We start from the raw sequence: 24,351 nt of genomic DNA, 5'->3' as shown, positions 1-24,351 counted from the left end.
TCTTCTGCCTCAGTTATTCTCCTATTGATTCCTTCTAGTGTATTTTTCATTTCAGTTATTGTATTGTTCATCTCTGTTTGTTCTTTAATTCTTCTAGGTCTTTGTTAAACGTTTCTTGCGTCTTCTCGATCTTTGCCTCCATTCTTTTTCTGAGGTCCTGGATCATCTTCACGATCATTATTCTGAATTCTTTTTCTGGAAGGTTGCCTATCTCTAGTTCATTTAGTTGTTTTTCTGGTGTTTTATCTTGTTCCTTCATCTGGTACATAGTCCTCTGCCTTTACATTTTGTCTATCTTTCTGTGAATGTGGTTTTCCTTCCACAAGCTGCAGGATTGTAGTTCTTCTTGCTTCTGCTGTCTGTCCTCTGGTGGATGAGGCTATCTAAGAGGCTTGTGCAAGCTTCCTGATGGGAGGGACTGGTGGTGGGTAGAGCTGGGTGTTGCTCTGGTGGGCAGAGTTCAGTAAAACTTTAATAGGCTTGTCTGCTGATGGGTGGGGCTGAGTTCCCTCCCTGTTGGTTGTTTGGCCTGAGGTGACTTAGCACTGGAGCCTGCAGGCTCTTTGGTGGGGCTAATGGCGACTCTGGGAGGGCTCACACCAAGGAGTACTTCCCAGAACTTCTGCTGCCAGTGTCCTTGTCCCCGCCGTGAGCCACAGCTGCCCCCCTGCCTCTGCAGGAGACCCTCCTACACTAGCAGGTACGTCTGGTTCAGTCTCCCCTGGGGGTCACTGCTTCTTCCCCTGGGTCCCGATGCGCACACTACTTTGTGTGTGCCCTCCAAGAGTGGAGTCTCTGTTTCCCCCAGTCCTGTCAAAGTCCTGCAGTCAAATCCCACTAGCCTTCAAAGTCTGATTCTCTGGGAATTCCTCCTCCCATTGCCAGACCCCCAGGTTGGGAAGCCTGACATGAGGCTCAGAACCTTCACTCCAGTGGGTGGACTTCTGTGGTATAATTGTTCTCCAGTTTGTGAGTCACCCACCTAGCGGTTATGGGATTTGTTTTATTGTGATTGCGCCTCTCCTACCATCTCACTGCGGCTTCTCCTTTGTCTTTGGATGTGGCATATCTTTTTTGGTGAGTTCCAGTGTCTTCCTGTTGATGATTGTTCAGCAGTTAGTTGTGATTACGGTGCTCTTGCAAGAGGGAGTGAGCACATGTCCTACTCTGCCATCTTGAACCAATATCCATTGTTTATTTAGACATAGTGCTATTGCGTACTTAACAGACTATAGGATAGTGTAAACATAACTTTTATAGGCCCCAGAAGATCAAAAAATTCGTTGGACTCACTTTATTGTGATATCTGCTTTATTGCAGCAGTCTGAACCCAGCCCACGGTATCTCTGGGGTGTGCCTGTAATAAGGAATTGTTGCATCCAATGGATGTACATTTATAAGACCATTGATATGTATATTGCCCAACTGCCTGCCGTAAAGGCTGCAGCAGCTTACACTGAATCCCCACTACCCCCAGCAGTGTAGTTGTTCTCAGCAGATTTAATTCCTGGACCATTCTTTCTGTTGAACCAAGATCTGCTTCCTTGAACCATAAAAAGAATGAAATAAAGCCACTTGCAGCAACATGGATGGACCTAGAGATTATCATACTAAATGCGGTAAGCCAGACAAAGACAAATATATGATATCGCTTACATGTGGAATCTAAAAAAATGATACAAATGAACTTATTTACAAAATACAAATAGACTCACAGACATAGAAAACAAACTTATGGTTACCAAAGGGGAAAGGGGGTGTGGGTGGGATAAATTGGGAGTTTGGGATTAACATATACACACTACTATATATAAAATAGATAATCAGCAAGGACCTACTGTAAAGCACAGGGAACTATATTCAGTATCTTGTAATAACCTATAAGGGAAAAGAATCTGAAAAGAATAGATACATACATATATGTATAACTGGATCACTTTGCTATATACTTGAAATTAGCACAACATTGTAAGTCAACTAGACTCCACTTAGAAAATAAATTAAAAAGATCTGCTTCCTTTGGTTTCCACTTGAGTAGGTGCTTGCCTTGGACCTGACCCATGGCAGGTCTGCAGATGCTTCATTTTCCTCTGTCCTCTTGCCCACAGAAGGTCCGAGTAGGCAATTGTTCGTTCCAGTGCCTCTTTTCTTGGGTTAGGGAAGAGCGGATGGGAAGGGGATTTGTGTCTCAGGCTTGTGGTATTGATTTAGGTACTTAGCCCTCTTCTGGGAGTCACTTGGGCATCTTGCACAGTGATATTGACTCACCACATTTAATATTTTATTGTGTCTTGAGCATTGAGAAAGGCTCCCTGCCCAGGGTTTCGCGTCTCAGATAAAGCACAAACAGGAGCTGTAGGAAGGCCCTGGGCGGCACCAGGACGTGGTAGGAACAGGAAGGGTGGCCCACGGGAATGATTTATATCTTCACTTGTCTCTGGCTGCTCATGCGGCAGTATGGGGAAAATTTCCACGATAACTTTTTCTGTTTCTTTTTAAGCAGAGGTGGAAGAGCTGGGGAGATAATTTCGTGGGTGAACATGATTATTATTTGGCAACAGAGATCTGTGGGTGGCTGTGGTGGGAAGGAGAGAGAAGTTGCTATTACTAGTATTTTGTTAACTTACATGGACCAAAGAATCCCAAGGCTTTATAAAAGGGAAACATTAGTAGAGCTGAGTACTGGAAGGACTCAAGGGCCAGAACAGAGGAAGCCGTTTGAAGGTTTCCCTTTTATTTGAATGCTTGCCTGCCTCATGAAAATCAGAGTTTTCTCAGAGTCGTGCTCACTACTGACCCTCCACTGCCCAGGGCAGAGCCTGGAGTGTGGTCAGCTCAGTAAATAGCGGTGGGTGAATGAGGGGTAAAGTATGCAAGAGAAGGTCAAGGGCTCAGCAGTCAAGACTCCTGTTTGTAAGAAGGGGAAGGAAGGTGGTGCGTGTAATCACAGATAAGACTTCACGGGCCCTTTCTGAGAAGCCAGGGCCCGGGATAGCCCAGGGCTACGCGGGGTCTGAGTCTGAGCTCTGTAACCAGCCACCAGGACCACTGAACAGTAGAAGAACTTGCAAAACCGGGGTCTTACTTGCTTTCTTTAAAAAAAATAAAATTCTTTTTTATTGTGGTGAAATATAAGATTGACCAGCTTAACTATGTTTTTCTTTCTTTTTTCTTTTTCTTTTCCATTACGGTTTATTATAGGATATTGAATGTAAGTCCCTGTGTTATACAGTAGAACCTTGTTGTTTATCTGCTAATCCCAAACTCCTGATCCATCCCTCCTCTACCCTCCTCGCCCTTGGCAACCACAAGTCTGTTCTCTGTGTTTGTGAGTCTGCTTCTGTTTTGTAAATAAGTTCATTTTTATCATTTTTTTAGATTCCACATACAAGCACTATATGATATTTGTCTTTCTCTGGCTTACCTCACTTAGTATGACAATCTCTAGGTCCATCCATGTTGCTGCAAATGGCACTACTGCAATTTTTTTATGGCTGAGTAATATTCCATTGTATAAATATACCACATCTTCTTCATCCATTCATCTGTCGATGGGCACTTAGGTTGCTTCTGTGTCTTGGCTATTGTGAATAGGCCAGCTTAACCATTTTTAAGTGTACAGTTCAGAGGCATTCAGCACATTCACACTGTTGTGCTACCATCGTCACCATCCATCTCTAGAATTTTCCCCTTCACAAATGGAAACTCTGTACCCGTTAAGCACTAACTCCCCATTCCTCCCTCCCCCAGACCCTGAAAAACACCCTCTGCTTCCTGTCTCTCTGACTTTGATGACCTTAAGAGCCTCCTGTAAGTGGAATCTTGCAGCGTTTGTCCTCTTGTGGCTGACTTATTTCACTTAGCATAACGTCCTCAAGGTTCATCCATGTCAGAAGCTGGAGACAAATTAGGAAATAATATGCAAATGATTAAAAAGTTCAAAAAAAAAAAAAAGGTTCATCCATGTCATGGCGTGTGTCAGAATTTCTTTCCTTTTAAGGCTGAATAATGTGTGTCTGCTTTCTTTTTGAAATCAGCTATGCAGTGATTGGTGCCTGAGTAGAAACCAAGCGCACGGTGTGTAGAACCAGGAAAGGAGACTCCTGGGAGTCAGCCCCTAGTCAGGGACAGGAGGGGAGGGGGAAAGAGCAGGGAGAGGAGAGCAGGGGCGGGGCTCCAGCCTGCAGGGGGATCGGCCTTTGACTGAGTTGACGCCTAGGCTGCGAAGAGCTCTTTGGGGCTCTGGAGGAACAGGACAGTGTCGCCGTGTCTCTGTGTCTGGTGGCCTCAGCTGTGCTTTGTCCTGCAGTCGAGTCCAGGCCGTGCCACGCTGCGAGTTTCTGATGTGTTATTTCGTGTTCCTGTTGGTAGCGGATTCTCAGAGCTATTGCTGTGTTATCCACACATACATTTTATTCTTGACCGTGGCCCCAAACAGTGAGATAGTTGTTTTTTCTTTGCCTGCTTTTAGGAAGCAGAAAATACCCAGGCAAGACTCTGGATTATCTGCCTGGACTATTGCAGGAGTTGAATTGATCATGCAATAATTTGAGTCCTTTTCATGTCAGTTCATTGAGATGGGGGGTGGGCTGTCTTTTCTGGTTACAGACAGAGGACTTGCCATGCTTAGAGGCAACCAGGGTGGTGTCCTGCGAAGAACATGGCCAAGAGAGCAGAAGCTTCAGGAGAAGCTCAAAAAGTCTTTTTTTTTTTTTTTAAAGAAGCATATATATATATATATATATATATATATTTTAAAATAAATTTATTTATTTATTTTTGGCTGCGTTGGGTCTTCATCGCTTCACGCGGCCTTTCTCTGGTTGCGGCAAGCAGGGGCTACTCTTCGTTGCAGTGCGCGGGCTTCTCATTGCGGTGGCTTCTCTTGTTGCGGAGCACGGGCTCTAGGCACGCGGGCTTCAGTAGTCGTGGCGCGCGGGCTCTAGAGCACAGGCTCAGTAGTTGTGGCTTACGGGCTTAGTTGCTCCGCGGCATGTGGGATCTTCCCGGACCAGGGCTCAAACCCGTGTCCCCTGCCTTGGCAGGCGGATTCTTAACCACTGCGCCACCAGGGAAGCCCAAGCTCATAAAATCTTTATCCAGGTGGCCTTTTAATAATGCTCATGTCCTTCTGGTCTGCCTTTGGACTCCAGAGTGCCCGGCTAGTTTTGTGACTGTTTATGACAGTGTCATGCAAGGTTTTAGTGTTCCTAGCAAGGTCTGTGTCTGGTCTTGAGTGAAATGAGGGAGAGCAGGAAAACGGAAAAAAAAAATGAGCCAAATGGTAGCAGGTGAGAGTGATGCCGTGACAGCCCTCCCCGGCGGCGGAGTGTGGATTTCCTGCAGACCAGGGGGAGATACAGCCTGGACGGGCAGAAGCACATCTGCATCTTGGGAGCAGGTATGTGTGTAGTTCGAATAAAACTTCGTTAATATTTTAGATTTGGAAAATGAAAAAACATGATTTTGAAATTTCAAGGGTCGTTGAAGGAAGCTGTGATGGTTTCGCTAACAACATGTGGGGTATGTTTTTTAAAAAGTGAGAATCACAGGAGTTATGCTTTCCAGTTTAAAAAATCCCTTCCTTTCCTGTACTTTCCTCGTTTGAGCCTCTCAGCAACGTGTAAGTAATTATTGGCCCTGGAGAGGGAAGAAGCAACGTACAGGTTCCTCATGACTTGCCAGGGACACATCTTGCGTCAGGGGGACCTCCCTGGTGGCCCAGGTGTGGGTTCTTACAGAACGTTCTGTCAGACTGTTCTTTCTGCTGTGTCCTCCCTTATCTCTGCCCTCCCTTATCTCTGCCCTTGACCGTGGCTGGTGTTTTAGTTTCTTGTTTTCTGCATCACTGTTTGCTTTGTCTTTGGAGAGAGAGTTTTATTACGGGAGGAAATGTTCCAGGGTGGATCAGATTAGTGTCTTGGTGACCTTTGTGCCAGGGCAGCAAAGGAAGTGCCAGCCAGATCCTTTTTCAAGAACAGAACTTGCTGTGCACTTCAGGGAAAGTCTGGGAGGCAGCCCTGCAGGAGGAAAGTTAGAACGTTTTTGTGAGCACTTCCTAAGGTCACTCAGTATGAGTGGTCACACTTGTTTTTGGTTGCTTGGGATTCCTCAGAACAACACTGGCTGGCATTTTCCACGTGGATTTACACTTGGAAGTTACGGAGGGGGCCCGCGGTTGGCGTTTCTTTTCTATTAGGATGTTTCCATCACCAGGCTCTTACTGTTTTCAGTAAAGTAATTTTGCTTATGCTCAAATAATTAAACTCACTGAAGGTGTTCTTGCACCAGCGATGGTGCTTATAGTTACTTAAAAAGCAGGCAAGTGCTGAGTCTAACTTTCAGACTTAGTGAATTGGAAGGTCAAAATTCATTTTTGTAAAATGCTTTTAAACTGGGGAGATTGTTGAAGACCCCATGGTCTGAGTTCTCTCTGTTGCAGTAATCCCTTTTCTGAAACATATAGAAATAGCAGATCACTATGTTGTGTGACAGGAACTAACAGTGTTGTAGGTCAGTTGTACTTCAAAAACAAACTCATAGAAAAAGAGACCAGATTTGTGGTTATCGAAGGTGGGGGGAGGTGGAGAGGAGAGGGAATTGGATGAAGGGGGTCAAAAAGTACAAACTTCCAGTTATAAGATAAATAAGTACTAGGGATGTCATGTACAACGTGATAAATATAATTAACATTGCTGTATGTTATATATGAAATATATATGAAATATATTATCATCATATATGATAATATATGAAATGTATAAAAAAATGTATAAATAGATGAAAGTTTTTAAGACAGTAAATCCTGAGTTCTCATTAAAAGGAAAAAATTTTTTTTCTATTTCTTTAATTTTGTGTCTGCGATGAAAGATGTTCGCTAAACTCATTGTGATCATCATTTCATGACGTATGTCAGTCAAATCATTATTGCTGTGCACCTTAAGTTTATACAGTGCTTTATGTCAGTTATATCTCAATAAAACTGGGAGGAAAAATATCGCCCCTTTTCTCCCTCTTGTAATAATCCTTTTGCATAAAGTCTCTCCTTACCTTACAAATCCCGATTCGTTTTTTTATTTGACATCCTTCAGAATAAATATGACCTAAACAAAAACATAAAGTTTGAAAGCTGGGAATCAGACTTTTCTCTAGTATCTTACGGGTTGCCTCACTTCTGCGCAGAGCATGGCTTCTTTGACAAAAGAAACCATCTGGAGGGGATCTTAGCAAACATCCCGTTCCGTCCCTTCCATTTTAGAAGATGGGAGAGTGACTGACGCAGCTGGGTTTCAGGACACAGTGACTTTTTACTAATTGACTCCTGAGCGGTCAGTGGATGAAGGCAGAGTGTCAAGAGTGGAAGCGTCCTGACTCACGTGGTGTCCAGAGCCCTCCTTCCCTGCTGGACTTGCGGGTCTGGGTGTGTCCTCATCCTCAGGTCACGCTGACTTCCACGACTGAAGCTGTCGCCGTCCCTCACTTCTCTGACATCTGCTAGAACCTTGCATGCCCGAGTGGCCCTGGGCTGGGGAGTGATCTGCATTTAAAAAATAAGAAGGTAATTCAGGGAGTGTGAAATTCTCTGTTCCATGTTTTTATCCTGCTTTCACTTCTGACTTTACAACATGTTCACATAGGTGGAGGTTAATTATCCAGGTTTATGCCTTTTTAAAAAAATTGAAGTATAGTTGATTTACAGGGATTCAGGTGTACAGCAGAGTAATTCAGTTAATACATATATATATATTCTTTTTCAGATTATTTTCCATTATAGGTTATTACAAGATATTGAATATAGTTCCCTGTGCTATACAGTAGGTCCTTGTTGGTTATCTGTTTTGTACATAGTAGTGTGTATCTACTAATCCCAAATTCCTAATTTATCCCCTCTCTTCCCCTTTTGGTAACTGTAAGTTTGTTTTCAATGTCTGTGAGTCTGTTTCTGTTTTGTAAATAAGTTCATTTATATCATTTTTTTAGATTCCACATATAAGTGTTAACATATATGATATTTGTCTTTCTCTGACTTACTTCACTTAGAATGATAATCTGTAGGTCCACCCATGTTGCTGCAAATGGCATCATTTCATTCTTTTTTATGGCTTAGTAGTATTCCATTGTGTATATACACCACATCTTCTTTATCCATTCATCTGTTGATGGATGCTGAGATTGTTTCCATGTCTTGGCTATTGTAAATAGTGCTGCTATGAACATAGGAGTGCATGTATCTTTTTGGATTATGGTTTTCTCTGGATATATGCTGAGGAGTGGGATTGCTGGATTGTATGGTAGCTCTATCTTTAGTTTTTTGTTTTTTGTTTTAATAAATTTATTTATTTTTACTTTTGGCTGCGTTGGGTCTTTGTTGCTGCGTGCGGGCTTTCTCTAGTTGCGGCGAGCGGGGGCTACTCTTCGTTGTGGTGCGCAGGCTTCTCATTGTGGTGGCTTCTCTTTGTTGTGGAGCACGGGCTCTAGGTCCGCAGGTTTCAGTAGTTGTGGCACACAGGCTCCATAGTTGTGGCTCATGGGCTCTAGAGTGCAGGCTCAGTAGTTGTGGTGCACAGGCTTAGTTGCTCCACGGCATGTGGGATCTTCCCAGACCAGGGCTCGAACCCGTGTCCCCTGCCTTGGCAGGCGGATTCTTTACCACTGCGCCACCAGAGAAGTCCTACCTTTAGTTTTTTTAAGGACCCTCCATACTGTTTTCCATAGTGGCTGCACCAATTTACATTTCCACCAACAATGTAGGACGGTTCCCTTTTTTCCACACTCTCTCCAGCATTATTATTTGTAGACTTTTTGATGATGTCCATTCTGACCAGTGTGAGGTGGTACCTCGTTGTAGTTTTCATTTGCATTTCTCTAATAGTTAGCAATGGTGAGCATCTTTTCATGTGCCTGTTGGCCATCTGTATGTCTTCTTTGGAGAAATGTCTATTTAAGTTTTCTGCCATGCCTTTTCCGTTAAGAACATTTAAAAAAAATTTTCACTGTGAAGATTTTCAAACATACCTCAAAGTAGTGAGGACGGTGTAATGAAATCCTCCTGGGTCCTTACGCAGGTACATTAGGATCAAGGTTTTGCCCACCTTGCTTTATCTCTTACTCTCTGAGTCTTTTTTCCCCCACTAATGTATTTTAAAGCAAATCCTAGAAATTAAGATATTTCACCCCTACATATTTTAGTGAACATCTCTGAATCCAGGGCCATTCTTTGTCACTGCAGTAGCATCATTAAACTGCTAGAGGTAACCGGACTCCTTGCCGTCACTTGCACTTGGTGCAGACATGGGCTTCTGGCTGCTTCAAGATCCTTCATGGATCTGGTTGTTCTCATCCGTGTTCAACCAGAAACACACCACTCATTTAATTGTGTGTGGCTTATGTCTTTTTTAGTCAAGAAAGTCTCCATCCCTCCACTCCCACCCTACTGTTTTCCCCCAAGTCATTGACTTGGTGAAGAAACCGGGTCAGTTTTTATGCAGAATGTCCCGCTGGTACACTTGTCTGTTTCCTTCCTCAAGGTATCACCTCACCCATTACTTGGCTCCTCATATTTCCTGAAAACTGGACAGTAATTACAAAGGTTCAATTGAATCCAGGTTTGTAAAGAAGAATACTGAACAGGTGGTTGTCCTATATCCTGCCTGGGGGGCATGTATCCTCTGGTGTCTGACTCTTAGTGATGCTTAGATTAGTTGATAAGCTCAGGTGACAGCTTCCATTGCATTCTCCCCCTGTCAACCTTTCATCTAATGGTTTTACCCATTTCGATATTGCCGGAATAATTTTTCTCTACGTACTGCAAAGTGGTGATTTTCTAATTTGATCAGTACTTTCACAGCTGTCAGCTTGAGCTTGTCTGTAAAGAACCTTACCTTATCACCTAAGGCTATCTGGTCACCCTGAGAACATTTAGGAAAGGGAGGGAGAGAATGCTCGCTTTTGCCCTTTAGTTGCCTGTGGTTTGTGTAAGTAGTTGGTGCCCTGGTTGTCTGCAGTGGTGACAAGTGAGTTATTTTTGGTCTTGTTTTAGTTTTCTTTTCTCTTTTCCTTCCTCCCTCCCTTTTCAGTATCATTTCAAAGTCCCTGTTCCCCACTCCCAACGCTTTATTATGAAATTTTCCCAACATGTAGAGAAGTTGAAAGGATTGTACAATGAGCACTCTAAGCCCGGGGTTTTTATACGTTCACTGTGTTTCAGTTAATTGCTGTCCTTTTTGATACTCAGATCGTACCACCTTCTGCCTGCAAGAACCCCTTCCTGTGCCTTCTGTGACTTTGTCTCACTTTCATTCATCTTTGAGTGATTCCTTGCTCTCTGCCAATAAGATGTTAAGTGCTCATCTTGTACACTTCCTGCCTCCTGTCTGGAATCAGCCATTCCTCCAAGTAGCCCTCGTTCCTTTGGGTGGGTGATGGTATTTAGGGACCACAGTCTGGGGTGTGGGGTTGCTCATTGTTACGGGGTTGTCATTGCCTCTAAGGCTCTTCAAATAGGTATGAGCTAAGAAGTATGTGAAAGAAAAGAAAAAAGAGGTATGAAAAAGAAAAATAAATCATGCGTTCATACTTAGCTTTCTAATTCAGCTGTAAAACTACATAGTTATAATTTAACTTTGATATTATATTTGTTTATCTCCTCTTATTCACTGAAAATCTTGGTTTCTAACAATATTCACATAATTCTTCTCTATTGTACACGCACACAAACATATTGTCTCTAAATAATATCAGTACTGCTATTAAGAGTAAGAGTAGTGGACGTCCCTGGCAGTCCAGTGGTTAAGACTCTGTGCTTCCAATGCAGGGGGGCTTGGGTTCGATCCCTGGTTGGGGAACTAAGATCCCACATGACGCACGGTGCAGCCAAAAGATTTTAAAAAAATGATGTAAAAAAAGAATGAGTAGTGAAAGAGAGTAAAGTTTTTGCAGCTCTATTTGGCCTTAGAATATATTTAACTATGGAGATATAGTCAAAATACTGTTTAAAACAGTTATTTTCTCTTTGTAATTATGTTGGTTATTATTTTAATAACCTAATAAAGTTAATTTTTAATTGTTAAGGATATTTTTTCCCTTATTAATTTGACTCAAAAAATACAAAACACTTTCATGATTAATCAAATTTATAAAATCTATAAAAACAAAATATTTGTAGAGAAGCCATCCTTCCCCCCCACGCCCACTTTCTTTTTCACAAAGGTCACATATATTCTGCTCTATGCCTTGCCTTTTTTACGTATCAGCATATCCTGGAAATCATTTCCATATCAGAGAGGAGAGAGATTCTTCCTCCTCCTTTTTTTCTTTCTCCCGCTCTTTTGTTTTTATTCTTTCATTGCCCAGAAGTACCATAATTTATTTAACCTATTCTCTACTGATGGGTATTTCTGCTGTTTTCAGATTTTGCCATGACACAAATGCCCCAGTGAATAACCTGGTAGATTCCTAGAAGTGGGATTGTTGCATCAAAGGGTTAATTAGATATTATTAAATTCCCTTCTCTCCATTGGCGTTGTATTATTTTTTAAAATTCCAATCAGCAATGGATGAAAATGCCTGTTTTCCCAGACTTGTCATCAGATCTATTGTCAAATTTTTGGATTTTTGCCAACCTGATAGGTAAGACATGGTGTATTTCCATAGTTTTAATTTGCATTCCTTTTGTTGTGAGGAAGTTGAACATCTTTCATGTTTAAGGGCCATCTTCAGAAACTCTTTATTCCTATCATTTGCCTAGTTTTTTATTGGGTGCTTCTTTTTTCTCCTCAATTTTTAGGTGCTGTCTGTATATTAGGAATTTTAGCCCTTTATTTGAGGTGTGAAATTACCAAATCTTTCCCCAGTTTGTCATGTAGTAGGATTTAACACGCCTTTCTTTTATACTTTGTGATTTTCAGTTATGGTTGGAAGGTTTTCTCATTCCTGAGTTACTCAGGAATCCACTCATGTTTTCTTCAATTACTTGTAAATTAATTTTCTTTCAGTATTTTAAAGCTGTTGTTCCATGTCTTCTGGCTTGCATCGTTTCTGATAGGAAGTCTACTATCATTCTTATCTTTGTTCCACTGTAAATATTGTGTTTTTTTTCTTTCTTTATCACTGGTTTTCACTAGTTTGCTTATGATGTGATTTTCTGTAATTTTCTTTAAAGGTTTTTCCACTTGGTGTTCGTTGAGAATCTTGAATCTGTGGGTTTATGGTGTTCATCAAACTTGAAAGCAATTTCAACCATTATTTCTTCAAAAAAATTTTTCTGTTCTTGCTTTGGTAGCACATATACTTAAAAATTTTTTTTTTCTGTTCTCTGGTTCCCCTACCCCCCTTTTCCTGGGACCTCAGTTACACAGATTTCAGGCTGCTTGTTATTGTACCACAGTTCACTGATGCTTTGTCCCTTCTGTTTTGTTCATCCTGTTCCTTCTGTTTTTCATTTCAGAGTTTTTATCACTATCAAGTGTCCTTTTCTCTGCAATGTCCCATTTACTTTTAATCGTATCGGTATATTTTTGATTTCAGACACTGTTTTTCATCCCTAAAATTTGATTTGGAATTTTTTTAATGTCTTCCATTTAGTTCCTCACCATCCTCTTGCTTTCCTCCACTTTTTGAACACATGGAGTATATTTATAACAGCTGTTGTATGTCTTTGTCTTTTTATCTGTGTCATATCTGGTTCTGTTTCTATTGATTGATTTTTCTTTTGTTTACGTAGGGCAAAATTTCCTACATCTCTGCTACCATCCCTGCTTCTATTTCTGAGAAGTGTTTCTAATGGCACTAGTACAAGGACATTTTAATGACTATTTCAGTTATAAATTAAAAATCTATTTTACTTTCACTGTCAAGGAAGTTGAGTTTGTTTTTCACTTATTGCAAATAATTTTAGGGACTCATTCTAATTTGAAGGCAAAAAAGGATAAATAAATTATGTAAAAAGAAAGGTTTAGAACTTATTTTCTTAAACTATATAGTGAGAAGTATACACAGGTTTAAAAAAAAAAAAGCATGATGATGTGATGTTGATATTGAACTTTTACATGTTCCTGTAAAGATACTGCTTCAGACAATATAGATTAGATGTTAGAGTATCCACTTGAAGAATGCGAGATTTCTGAAAATTAAAGCTTTGGTCCAACCCTTTCCCCTGTCATTTTTAATTTTTACTAGATTCTTTGCCTCAGTGTTTCTCTGTGTAGGATGAGTGTTGAGTGGAATTTAGGAATGGTACTGCCTTGACTGTTAAACTTTTAATTAGTCCTTTTGTGGTCTGTGTGGCTTTTAGTCCAGGCATTTAGACAGAAGCCTTTTAGTGTTTGGACAGTAGAGAAATGTTGACTATTGCAAAGGAACAGACCTGAAAGATGCACATGCAATGCCCATGTCATTGTAAAGTAGGATCTAGGTAGCTGGAGAAGATACTTAATTCAATTGGATATTTACTATGCAGAGGGAAACAGTTGCTTTTTAAAACTGAAGCTGGGATCAAGTTATGTATGACTGTTTTCGTGCAGAAGCCGTAAGTATAGACAATGAGATGCTTGTTTTATTTCCTGAAAATACCTCTGGTGCAAACCTAAGATAATAAATACTGTGTGTGAGTTTCAAAGTGACTCAGCTGTTGGGAGCTGCCCCCCGCCCCACCCTACTCCCCAGGTGCCACTCTCCACCGTGCGTTACAGAAAGAGCCAGAAGAACAGGCCTCAAGGTTGGCTCTTGTGTGCACTTTAGATTTCTCACCTAGGAGATGGAAATAACAATACCTATCTTGTGATGCTTTTCATGAAGGTAAACAAGGTTAAGTGTACAACATACCTAACAAAATGCCTGACTTCAGAAAATGTCCTATGCCTGCACCTCTGGCAGTTCTTTCTTAGACCATCAAGTAGGTTATTTATAAATCCATCAGTGTGGTTTGTTTTGTGGTCATAACTGATGTTTCTAATACTGTATTTTAGTTTTGCATTGCCATTTACAAATTTGATTTTTGACTTCTTGTGTGGGTAATGTGTAAGATCCACTGAACTTGAATTTTCTTAGAAAAGAGAGAAGTCTTTTTCAGCAAAAATTAGGGGCTTAATGAAACAAAGTATCAATGTAATTTTGCTGATTGGACTTCTGTTACAATCCACAATAAGCCTATACATTTTGGTTTTAGAAAGCTGTATTAACCTGCTAGGGCTGCCTTAACAAAATACAGCAGACTAGATGGCTTAAACAACAGACATTTATTTTCTCATAGTTCTGGAGTCTGGAAGTCTAAGATCAAGGTGCCAGCAGGGTTGGTTTCTCCTGAGGCCTCTCTTCTTGGTGTGCAGACGGCTGCCCTCTTGCTGGGTCCTCACGTGGTGCATCCCTGGTGTTTATTCCTCTTCTTACAGGGACACCAGTCCTTATAATGACCCCCGCCCCTATGATCTAGTTTGATCTTAGTTACGTCCTTAGAGGCCCTAATCTTCAAATATGGTCACGTTGGGGGTTAGGGCTTCATTATATGAATCTGGGGGGACCCAATTCAGGCCATAACCATTCTCCTCCATCTTGGCTTTGGAACGCCCACAGCAGAAGCAGTGGGAATATTGCTATAGTGTTCAGTCAGTGTGTAGCCTTTTTATCATTCTGTCCCTTCAATGGATGACAAATTCTCACTTTCTTATTTTCTCCTCTTTACATTTTTCACCACTTATATGTCTGTAATGTGGTGGCTTTCAAACATTTTGACCGTGACCCACAGATAGAAATATATTTATGAGTGTGTGCATAACTCTAACAAATATTTCATAAGTCAGTCATTGCCCTTACAAAGTGGCATGTATTTTCTAAATATTTCATTTTTTAAAAAACAGCTGTTTTCTGGTGGGCTACTTCATGTAGCTGAGAAACATGGCTGCCATGTGGGTTCAGAGCTTCAATGCGTGATATATGTTACGTGACTTTCCTTTCTAGTCCTTTGAGTCATCAGTGTGCAGTCGGCTTGCACTGATTTACGGTATTTTTGAAGCCCATCATAAGACTTCCCTGCAGAGGAAATTATAGTTCGGAAAATTTCCCTGCCATTTGGCAACTTTCGTAGGAAGTAGAAGACAGTCGAGTGGGAAAGTTCAATCACGGTGATTGTCTTTGCTGGGAGAGGCACACAGCCGTGTCAGATTCAGGACAGGGTGATGGGTTTCATTACAACCTCCTCTAACTGCAGCTCGGTGATCGATTTTACACGTGTGTTGATCTTGTCTCTCAAGGTGTGAGCTTACTTTTGTTCTAGAATGGTTTTCCCCATTTTAAGCTCCTCCCCAGGAGGTAGAAGAATTTCTTAAAGGATAAAAGTCAAGTTTTTGGATGATGTGACCTCAGGTCTTAATTCCACATGATATACTGTGGTGGGGCTCGGTTGGAATTTTATTCACAGCGTCTGTAGTTAGAAGGTGGAGAAGACACATGTGGTTTCACAGCTAACTGTGGGCCCTATGAGCTTAGGAACAGCATCAATGAAAAGCTGTCTCATGTCATCCAGGAAGATGCCCTCAGGAAAATGCGATGGTGGGGAGAGTGCATGCTCTACGTGCAAGCACAAAGTAGCTTTTTTAGTGTCAAGCCCTAGGAACTACTGGACTGAACTACTGGACTGGATTATGTAAGTGTTACTTGAAAATTGAAATGCAGCTTCTATGGGAGGACCCCAGGGCACTTCAGGGTCATAGAGATTGAGCTCACACCCTGGTTTGCCTTTTACTTGATACGAGTGACCTTGGAGATGTAACTGAGGCCCCCTTTCCTCACTCAGCCTTCATTTCACATCATTGAGGCCACACCTGGGACAGAAAGGTCACAGAGTGAGTCCTGTCCCCTCTCTGTTCCTCCTCAGTCCTCCAAGTCTTTTTTTTTTTTTTTCGTAAATTAGGAAGTATATGAAAACATACGGCAAAAGATTGAAGGCCGATATAGATATTCTTTTTTCCATGTATTCCTTGCCCTTTTTTTTTAAAAAAAATTCTGACCAGTTGGTTTTATTATGATGCATAATAAAGGATAACAATCAATGGAGGGGGGAGGGATAAATTAGGAGTTTGGGATTAACATATACACACTACTATATATAAAATAGATAATCAACAAGGACCTACTATACAGCACAGGGAACTCTACTAAATACTCTGTATAACCTGTATGAGAAAAGAATCTGAAAAAGAATGGATATATGTATATGTATAACTGAATCCCTTTGCTGTACACCTGAAACTAACACAACATTGTAAATCAACTATACTCCAATATAAAATAAAAGTTAAATTAAAAAAAAAAAAGATCTAGAGAGAAGAAACCTTAAAGTGCCAGAGAAGAGCAGAGAGCTGCCCACCCCAAGGAGCCTGTGCAAATTTATTGGCTTCAGTGGCCCTAAGACTCTCTCCTGAGATGAATCGTGTGATGTGCTGTCCCTCCACCCACCCCGCAAAAAGAAAAAACCATTGCTGGCCAACGAGATTTAGGGGGTGTCCTGGTGACTGACACTTATGTAGCTGCCACCCGAGGACACTGAATGGGCAAGGAGAATTAAGCCAGAGGCAGGTAAATTAGATGCCCACCTCAGCCACGTCAGTGCTGAATGTGAGGAGCAGACGGTGTGGGTCCTCAGTTCAGGGGGACATTGTTTGGAAACTTCAAGGGAGTCCTGCTGTGGAGCCTGGAAACTTGTGTGAGGCCGTTGTTTCAAAATGATCTCTCCCTCCCATAAGAGGGGTAGGGAGCCTGAAGGGCCAGGGGCTTCCTGAGACTGCAGGGGCCTCCTAGGTGGATGGGAAGTAGATAGAGTTCGTGGCCACTTACCCCAAGTGGGTTGCTTCTTGGGTTTATGATCCCAAAAGAGCAAGACAGGGGAGGTAGGACTTATGGAGAGCTGGGTAGGGTCACTGGTTGTTATGGACTGAATGGTGTCCCCCTCCACTCTCCAAATTCAAATGTTGAAGCCCTCACCCCCCAGTGTGGTGGTATTTGGAGGTGGGACCTTTGGGAGGTGATTAGGTTCAGATGAGGTCATGAGGGTGGGGCCCCCCTGATGGGATTAGTGCCCTTATCAGAAGGACGAGAAGTCTGCTCTAGTGATGACCAAAGGACATTGCTTTGGCAATGCCATGCCTAAAAATTGGAGAATACAGGGAAATAAATACCATTGTTTTAAACTCTCATTTTTCCTTATGAGGAAAAATGAGAGTTCTCTTAGATTCTTCTTTTTACTCCTTCCCAAAGTGCCCATCAGAACAATAGTCCTAGTACAGATGTTCTCCATACTCGCCCCAAATCCACAGGTCCAAGGTGAGTTCTCTGGCATTTCTATGTGTGGGGTATTTATAAGGTCCTCACATATGTTCACACTCTGGGGAGAGGAACGCTGCAGGTAACAGAGAGAGAGAAAGCTCAGAGGTAGCATAATGCATGTCTGGCTTCTGTGTAAGTGGTACGTGACTCTGTTGGTCGTTATGCCTCTCACGTTGGCTAGATTATTCTGCACTGTTGCTTGTCCGCCAGCCCTTTGAGGTTAGAGTATCTTTGGCTTCCCATTTGGGAAACCCAGCCCTCCTAGCCGGGCATTCACCTATTTCCACACTAGACATACCTGATGTACACATGCCTCTTCTTGTGCAAGACCGTGCTTGCTTCAAGTCATGGACTTGATCAAACCTCTGCCACACCATTTGGAGCTGGCACAGTGTGCCCATGTCCAGTGGGGAGGACTAGGAGGAAATAATGACAACTAAGATGTCTAAGCTTTTTGGTAACAATGTTGCTTAATGCTTCACTAATAGGTTGATTGTGTTTTTAGTTGCCTTTGAAAGAAATTAACTTACTAGGTACCATTTAATGTTTCTGTGGTTTTGTTTTAACATGTACAATAAAACCTCTTTTTATATCTGTTTTAAGGGATTTTTTTAATAAAAGATATGAAGTACAGATTGATAAACCTGGAAATGTCCTAGTGGCAACGCCCTCGGGCCACTGGCAGAGCCATCTCAAGAGGTCTTCTCTCTGTGAACTTGGGCTGAGGTCCCTTTTGAGGGACCCTCATTCTTACGGGGGAAATTCTGTGAGAATGTTCAGAGTTGGTCACCCTGGGGCTTGTTTCCCCTGGAATGGCTGTATAATTACAGATGCTTCTGTCACTTGAGTGGAGGTGGTCAGAATTCCACGTGTTAGTGAGGCTGGCAGGACGCCCACAGAGAGGTCCCGGGGATGACTCGGCTGGTTGGCTGGCCCATCCATCTGGCAGAGGGATGGGTGTTCCCAAACCCCAATGCTGTGGTGACTGGGACCAGGGCCCCAGAGGAGGTTGCCTCTGCCTTTTCAGCCAGCAAACTGGGATGTGAGAAACCGGAATGTTTTAATAACATAAATGCAGGACTCGTATTTGGAAAGTGAGTTCATATTCTAAGAATTGCTTTTGTCTCTTAATCTCTGTGTCTTTTTCTGTTCTAACCCAGGTGCCACGTTGGAGGAAATAAACCAGCACTGGGATTGGCTAGAGCAAAACCTCCTCCACACCTTGTCCGTCTTCGATAATAAAGATGACATAGCCAGTTTTGTCAAAGGGAAGGTGAAGGTAGGTCCCTGCCCTGCGATGTTTCTCCCCGTTTCCCCGTCTTTCTTATCACGTCCTTAGAACATTCTAGACACTACAGCATTTTCAATCATATTCTTTTCCTTTGACAGTGTTCTCCACTATAATTGAACTTCTTGGCTTAATACCTGAAGCAAAATGAGTTTGACCTGTCAGCAGTCAAATTTTGCAGAGTCAGTCTGACAAAAGTCACCTGAAATTAAAAAAAAAAAAAAACCCAACAAAAGCCTCATTCTCAGGCCTGAGGTTTCGTTACCCTTTACAGAAGTGAAGGTTCTTTTTTATCTCAGGGAAAAAAAAAATGCTAAGATTCATGTTTTTGCACAGCAACAATGTTATTTGCCTCCTGAAGTTAGTTACTCCCAACTCTTTTTGCAGCTGTGACATCTTTTCCCTCTTTTATTTTGTTGGACCTAGCACTTTCCTCCTTCTGAAAGTGGATATTTATTCTTAAAATATGTTAAGTGAAGAATTAAAACCAAAAAAGTTTTGAGAAAAGAGAGGACTGTTTGGGGAGGTCTCTCTCCATACCTGCTGTGAGCTATGTCTTATGTAACAGGTCTCACTGCAAAAGCATGATTGGTAACCGGTGCTTTAAAAACCCTCTCAGGCAGGGAGAGACCGTTTCTCATTCTAAATTTAACTGTCTTACTAAACACTTTAACACATTAGCCTGTAATACAGTTTTCGTCCTTTAGGGTAAAACATCCTAGAGTGTTGTTTTTTCTTCCCCGAAGTGTGCCTTTCCAGCACCCCATGTGCTTTGGCTTTTAGTAAAGGGTCTTAGAGTGAATTCTTGAATTTAAAAGGACAAAACAAGAGCACCTTTTTCATTTGGGGATTGGGGATACTTGTGGGATCCGGTAGAAGACCAGTCTTCTGAGTCCAGGTGGAATGACAGTGTTGTCTGGTGTCTCCTGCTGTTACCTCTGGCCTGTGGGGTTAGCAGGTGGGCGCCAGCCCTGGCGGGTCTTGTCAATCTCGTGTGTTACCACCGCAGCCTGGTCCAACTTGGTTCCTTGGGTCAGGCTGCACTGGGGCTTAGCAACAGAAGTACCCGGTTCACAGTTATTTTTCACATTTACCCCCTTTTCTTGGTCTCACGTTGGTTGTGGTGGTTCTTTGATTTAGGTGTTTCTCCTCTTAGTTGGGAGCAAGGAAATTCATTTCTGCTGCAGTGGCTTTCAGAAAGCTTCTGTAGGGGAGGGAAAAACTTTTCCTGTACCCTCTTAGGTTCTGTGCCAGGGGCCTGGAAATTAAACTGACAGAAGACAGATTAATGAGAAAAACAGAGTTTATCAGCCTTTGTGGCCCACAGACAGGTAGGAGAAACTCTGTGATGAGTAACTCAAAGGGACGCTTAGGACCTGGGGCTTGGGCAGCATCGTAACGAAGAACAGTGCATTTGTAGAGAAGTGAGGAGTCAAAGGAACAGGAGTGTGGCCTTTTAGGGCAGCGAACTGCCGGACACTGGGTACTGGAGTGAGACCGACTGCTCCAGTCGGGTTCATCCTGTCGGTTCCTGCTGGTGCCTCTGGAGTTGGTCAGAGTTCAGAGTTGTCTCTGGTGATTCAGAGTCTAAGAGCTGCTTTCCTCTCTCTGGCACAGGATGGGGAGACACCTTTAGAAACGGGAATTTGTGTCCTGTTTTTAGGTAAATAGTGGGGGAGGGCAGAGAGCTTTTTTGGCATCTGCCATTTGTCAAGTGTCTTTAGCTCAAAATAATTCTTATGCCAGAGCGGCATATTATGGGGTGCCATATTCTGATCCCTTAGCACTTCATAGCGAACATGCCTTTTACTTCCCAGGGAGGCTGCTGGCCTGGAGCAGGGGCCGGGGATTGAGGGGTCTGGCTGGTCGGAGGCTGGTCGAGCCTCTGGGGCCACCATGTGGTGTTGGTTCTCCCTTTGCCCTGGGCAGATTTGAAGGATCTGGGAATTGGGGCTTTCCTACTCAAAACCTGACCATCGACTGCTCTGTGGAGCTCTAAAGGAACCCCTCTGCTTTGAGGTGTGCTGTAACCGGACCCAGCAGACAAGGATGCCAGCAGTCTGTGTGGCCGCCCTTGTCTGGAGCCGTGACTGTTTGCTGTAGAGGCTTCTTAAAAAATCCCCTTCAGGGACTTCCCTGGCGGTCCAGTGGTTAAGACGGCGTGCTTCCAATGCAGGGGGTGCGAGTTAGATCCATGGTTGGGGAACTCAGATCCCACATGCTGTGTGGTGCAGTGAAAAAATGAGATAAAAATTAAAAAAAAAAAAATCCCCTTCACGTTTCAAGGTGCAGAGCATTTATTATATATTAGACATGCTTTAAAAAAAATACCTCTCTTAATTATAACATTTATATTTTATAATGTCTTGTTAAATAAAATTTGGAAAAGAAAGAAAAACATAATGAGGGAAATGCAAATCACTTGAAATTTCAGATTGACTTTTAAAGTAATTTTAAATTACATTTTTATTTTAATGGTAATGCACAGGATATTTTCTAAAACCGCTTGTGCAATGCAGATTGGGTAGCAATTCCCCCAAAAGTGGCCTTATCTTATTAGCCTTTTGTGAAACCACCCATACAAGAATAGAAAGGAAGGAAGATGCTAATAAAAATAAATAAAAAGATAGAATTACAGTGTATTTTAAAAATCGACTAGCATATGTAAGGCCTGAGGCCGGGGAGTTCTTGAACAGAAGAAATTCTGGGTGAAAATAAATGTACAGTGAGCTCTCAGGAATGGGAATCAGAACTCTGATACTGGCAATGTGCTGTCACCCTTAGGATCAGGCCACAGCTTACATTCTAGGCACGTCTACCCCCTCGCCCCAGATTTAGAGAGGATCCTCACTATTGTTTGTCATCGGCAAAACAATTGTAGATTTAGATTCTTCTTTCCCATCTTGCCTCCCCGTATACTGAAGTGCTTTGGAGGTATTGACAACCTCAGGAACCTTGGCCACCCCGCCCCTTTTCTACCTTAGAGGACCAGAGGTGATACAGTGGTGGTGGAATGTATCAGGTGTCACACAGGCAGACATTATTGGCTTTACATCCAATTTTTGAACCCAATGAGGAAGACATTCGTGAGTTGTTTTTTTTTTTTAAAGACCAACACTTATTTATTTATATATTTATTTTTATTGAAGTATAGTTGATTTAGAATGTTGTGTTAGTTTCTGCTGTACGGCAAAATGATTCAGTTATATATATGTTTTTAAAAAATATTCTTTTCCATTATGGTGTATCAAGGATATTGAATATATAGTTCCCTGTGCTATACAGTAGGACCTTGTTGTTTATCCATCCTATATGTAATGGTTTGCATCTGCTAACTCCAAACTCCCACTCCATCCCTCTCCCACCCTCCTCCCCCTTGCCATCCCCCAGTCTGTTCTCTACGTCCGTGATTCTGTTTCTGTTTCGTAGGTAGGTTCATTTCTGTAAAAAGACCAACTTTTAAACTCCAACTTGGGTGGTTCTTCAGGGTTGATGCATTGAGTTCACACACCCGAGACAGTCACTTGACTCTCTCTGACTCGTGTCTCTGGAGGGAGGAGCAGGGAGAGATTATAAAATAGTAACATGTTTGAGAACTGGGGCTTGGGAGTCAGAGATTTGTCCAAAGCCTGATGGCTGGTGAGCGGCCAAGAGAGGGACTGGTGCTGAGGTTCCCCCCCAGCTTGCCTTCTCCCCCCGTGGACGTGTTTCTGGGGGGGGGTGCACGGGGTCCTCATCCATCCTGTGGGTGCGTCTGAGCGGGGCCGGCTCCCCGGCTGCCCGTGCGCGGTTGTCCTTGCCCTTCTCCTGACCCGGGGACCCTTCTCTCTGTGCGTCAGGCTCTGATCGCCGAGGAGACAAGCAGCAGGCTGGCCGAGCAGGAGGAGGAACCCGAGAAGTTCCGAGAGGCCTTGGTGAAGTTCGAGGCCAGGTTCAACTTCCCGGAGGCCGAGAAGCTGGTCACCTATTACTCGTGCTGCTGCTGGAAGGGCAGGGTGCCCCGTCAAGGCTGGCTCTATCTCAGCATCAACCACCTCTGCTTCTATTCCTTCTTACTGGGCAAGGAGCGTAAGTGAGGGGCGATTGGGTCCCTCCCAGGTGGAGCTGGCCCCTGGGACGCTCAGCGCTGGTTCCGAGACCACTCGTGACGTGAATAGTTAGACGACAAAAGATTTAAATAAGTGGTTGAGACATAACAGGTCACACATGATTAATTTCCAAATGCCCTATGCAGGCAATCATATTGTATTACATATATGACTACCACTAAGGAGGTTTGATTTTCTTTTTTAAATTTTTATTGGAGTATAGTTGATTTACAATGTTGTGCTAGTTTCTCCACTACAGCAAAGTGAATCAGTTATACATATACATGTATCCCCTCTTTTGTAGATTCTTTTCCCATAGAGGTCATTGCAGAGTATTGAGTAGAGTTCCCTGTGCTATACAGTAGGTCCTTATTAGTTATCTATTTTATATATTGGAGTGTGTACATGTCAGTCCCAATCTAAGGAGGTTTGGTTTTGCGGGAATTCATTTCTTGTCCTGCCTTAAGGATCCTTTCTGTGTAGCTCCCTTCATGCAAAAACCGTACTGAAGGGTTTTTGCTACTATATTATCTAATACTTTGAAAACAGTATTGTAACTGATGGCCCAGGAGTTCTAAAGGAATGGGACAGCTTGTGCTTCTGAATCCAGGGGGGCCATTTAGAGAATTCCCAGGCCTGAAGGTCACGACTGCTCCTGGGAGAGTAGCAGTTGTTCCCAGAAGGGGGTTCCTCACGTGGGACCCCCTGAGATCCAGGCAGGGATTCACTTCTCACACATTTTTCCACCCACCGTCATCGTTCTGGGCAGTGGGATTCCAGGGCGAAAAAGGGAAGCCACAGGGTCAATTGTATATTGAAACATTCAGAGTCATTACCATTGAAACTTGTTCCGTAACAAATATTGTTTCAAGGGCCCACGCAGGGTGGTGTATGTGCTGTATCTATATTTATATATTTAAGTATATATTTTTTTCTTCCTGCGTTTGTTTCTATTTCACGTGGAACCAGTGGGCGGGGTCCTGTTGCACGCCGCTGTGGCCAGCGTCCTGCACATGGTCACCCCGTGTCTTTCCCTATGCCACCAGCCTGGGCTCAGACACCCCAGTACATGCCCCCTGTGTGCACAGCCTTCCTCACCCTTGGAATGTGCTCTTACCTAACCCATGCCATCCTTGCTCTTCTGCTTTCTGAAATGCTTCTCAAAATGAACACCCTGTCTCTCCTGGCCTTCCTCATTCTTAGGCCCATTTGGGAACTCTTGTTCATCCTTCAAAATTCAGTTCACAGTTTTTCACCTCCAGGAAGCCTTCCCTGGTCCCCTTGTAATTTGTCCTCTCTTTGCATCTCTTTTGGGTCCTGTCCAGTCAGTGGTTGCTTCTTTGTTTACATGTCTGTTTTTCCTATTTGAACGCGCTTCTTAAGTGCAGGGCTCTTCGCAAGGTAGATGCTTAACGAGAGAAAGCTGATAGCATAGATGGAGTGTGTCTGTGTGTGTGAAAAAACCTATAAAAAAGCAACTAGAAGTAGCCGAAGAAGCTTATTCTCATGCCTGATGTAGAAATGTGGACTTTGAAATGATTAAAGCACTGAAAACATTATTGCAAAATAAATGGAGAGACATGATAGAAATAAAAACAGTTCATCATTCCCTTTTTCATTTGAAAAGGAAAATGAGTTATTTTCTGATATTTATCAGTC

The 24,351-nt window shown here is 42.7% G+C and overlaps 1 protein-coding gene across 8 annotated transcripts in view; it reads left to right on the top strand.

Annotated features, from left to right (window-relative positions):
• TBC1D8 (TBC1 domain family member 8) overlaps positions 1-24,351 on the top strand; it is a 132,219-nt gene that overhangs the window by 57,113 nt on the left and 50,755 nt on the right. For all 8 annotated transcript variants that reach the window (XR_011076728.1, XM_068565093.1, XM_068565092.1 and 5 more), the window contains exons 3-4: positions 18,477-18,595; positions 22,444-22,672. Coding sequence is in view for 7 of the 8 variants with exons in the window: in XM_068565093.1 (XP_068421194.1) it covers positions 18,477-18,595; positions 22,444-22,672 (348 nt within the window). In the remaining variant the exon portion in view is untranslated. The remainder of the gene's footprint in view (positions 1-18,476; positions 18,596-22,443; positions 22,673-24,351) is intronic.

This window comes from Eschrichtius robustus, chromosome 15 (genome assembly GCF_028021215.1).
Source record: "Eschrichtius robustus isolate mEscRob2 chromosome 15, mEscRob2.pri, whole genome shotgun sequence".
Taxonomy (NCBI): Eukaryota; Metazoa; Chordata; class Mammalia; order Artiodactyla; family Eschrichtiidae; genus Eschrichtius; species Eschrichtius robustus.
The sequence above is the reverse complement of the archived record's forward strand: the minus strand, read 5'-3'. Positions and strand labels throughout refer to the sequence as shown.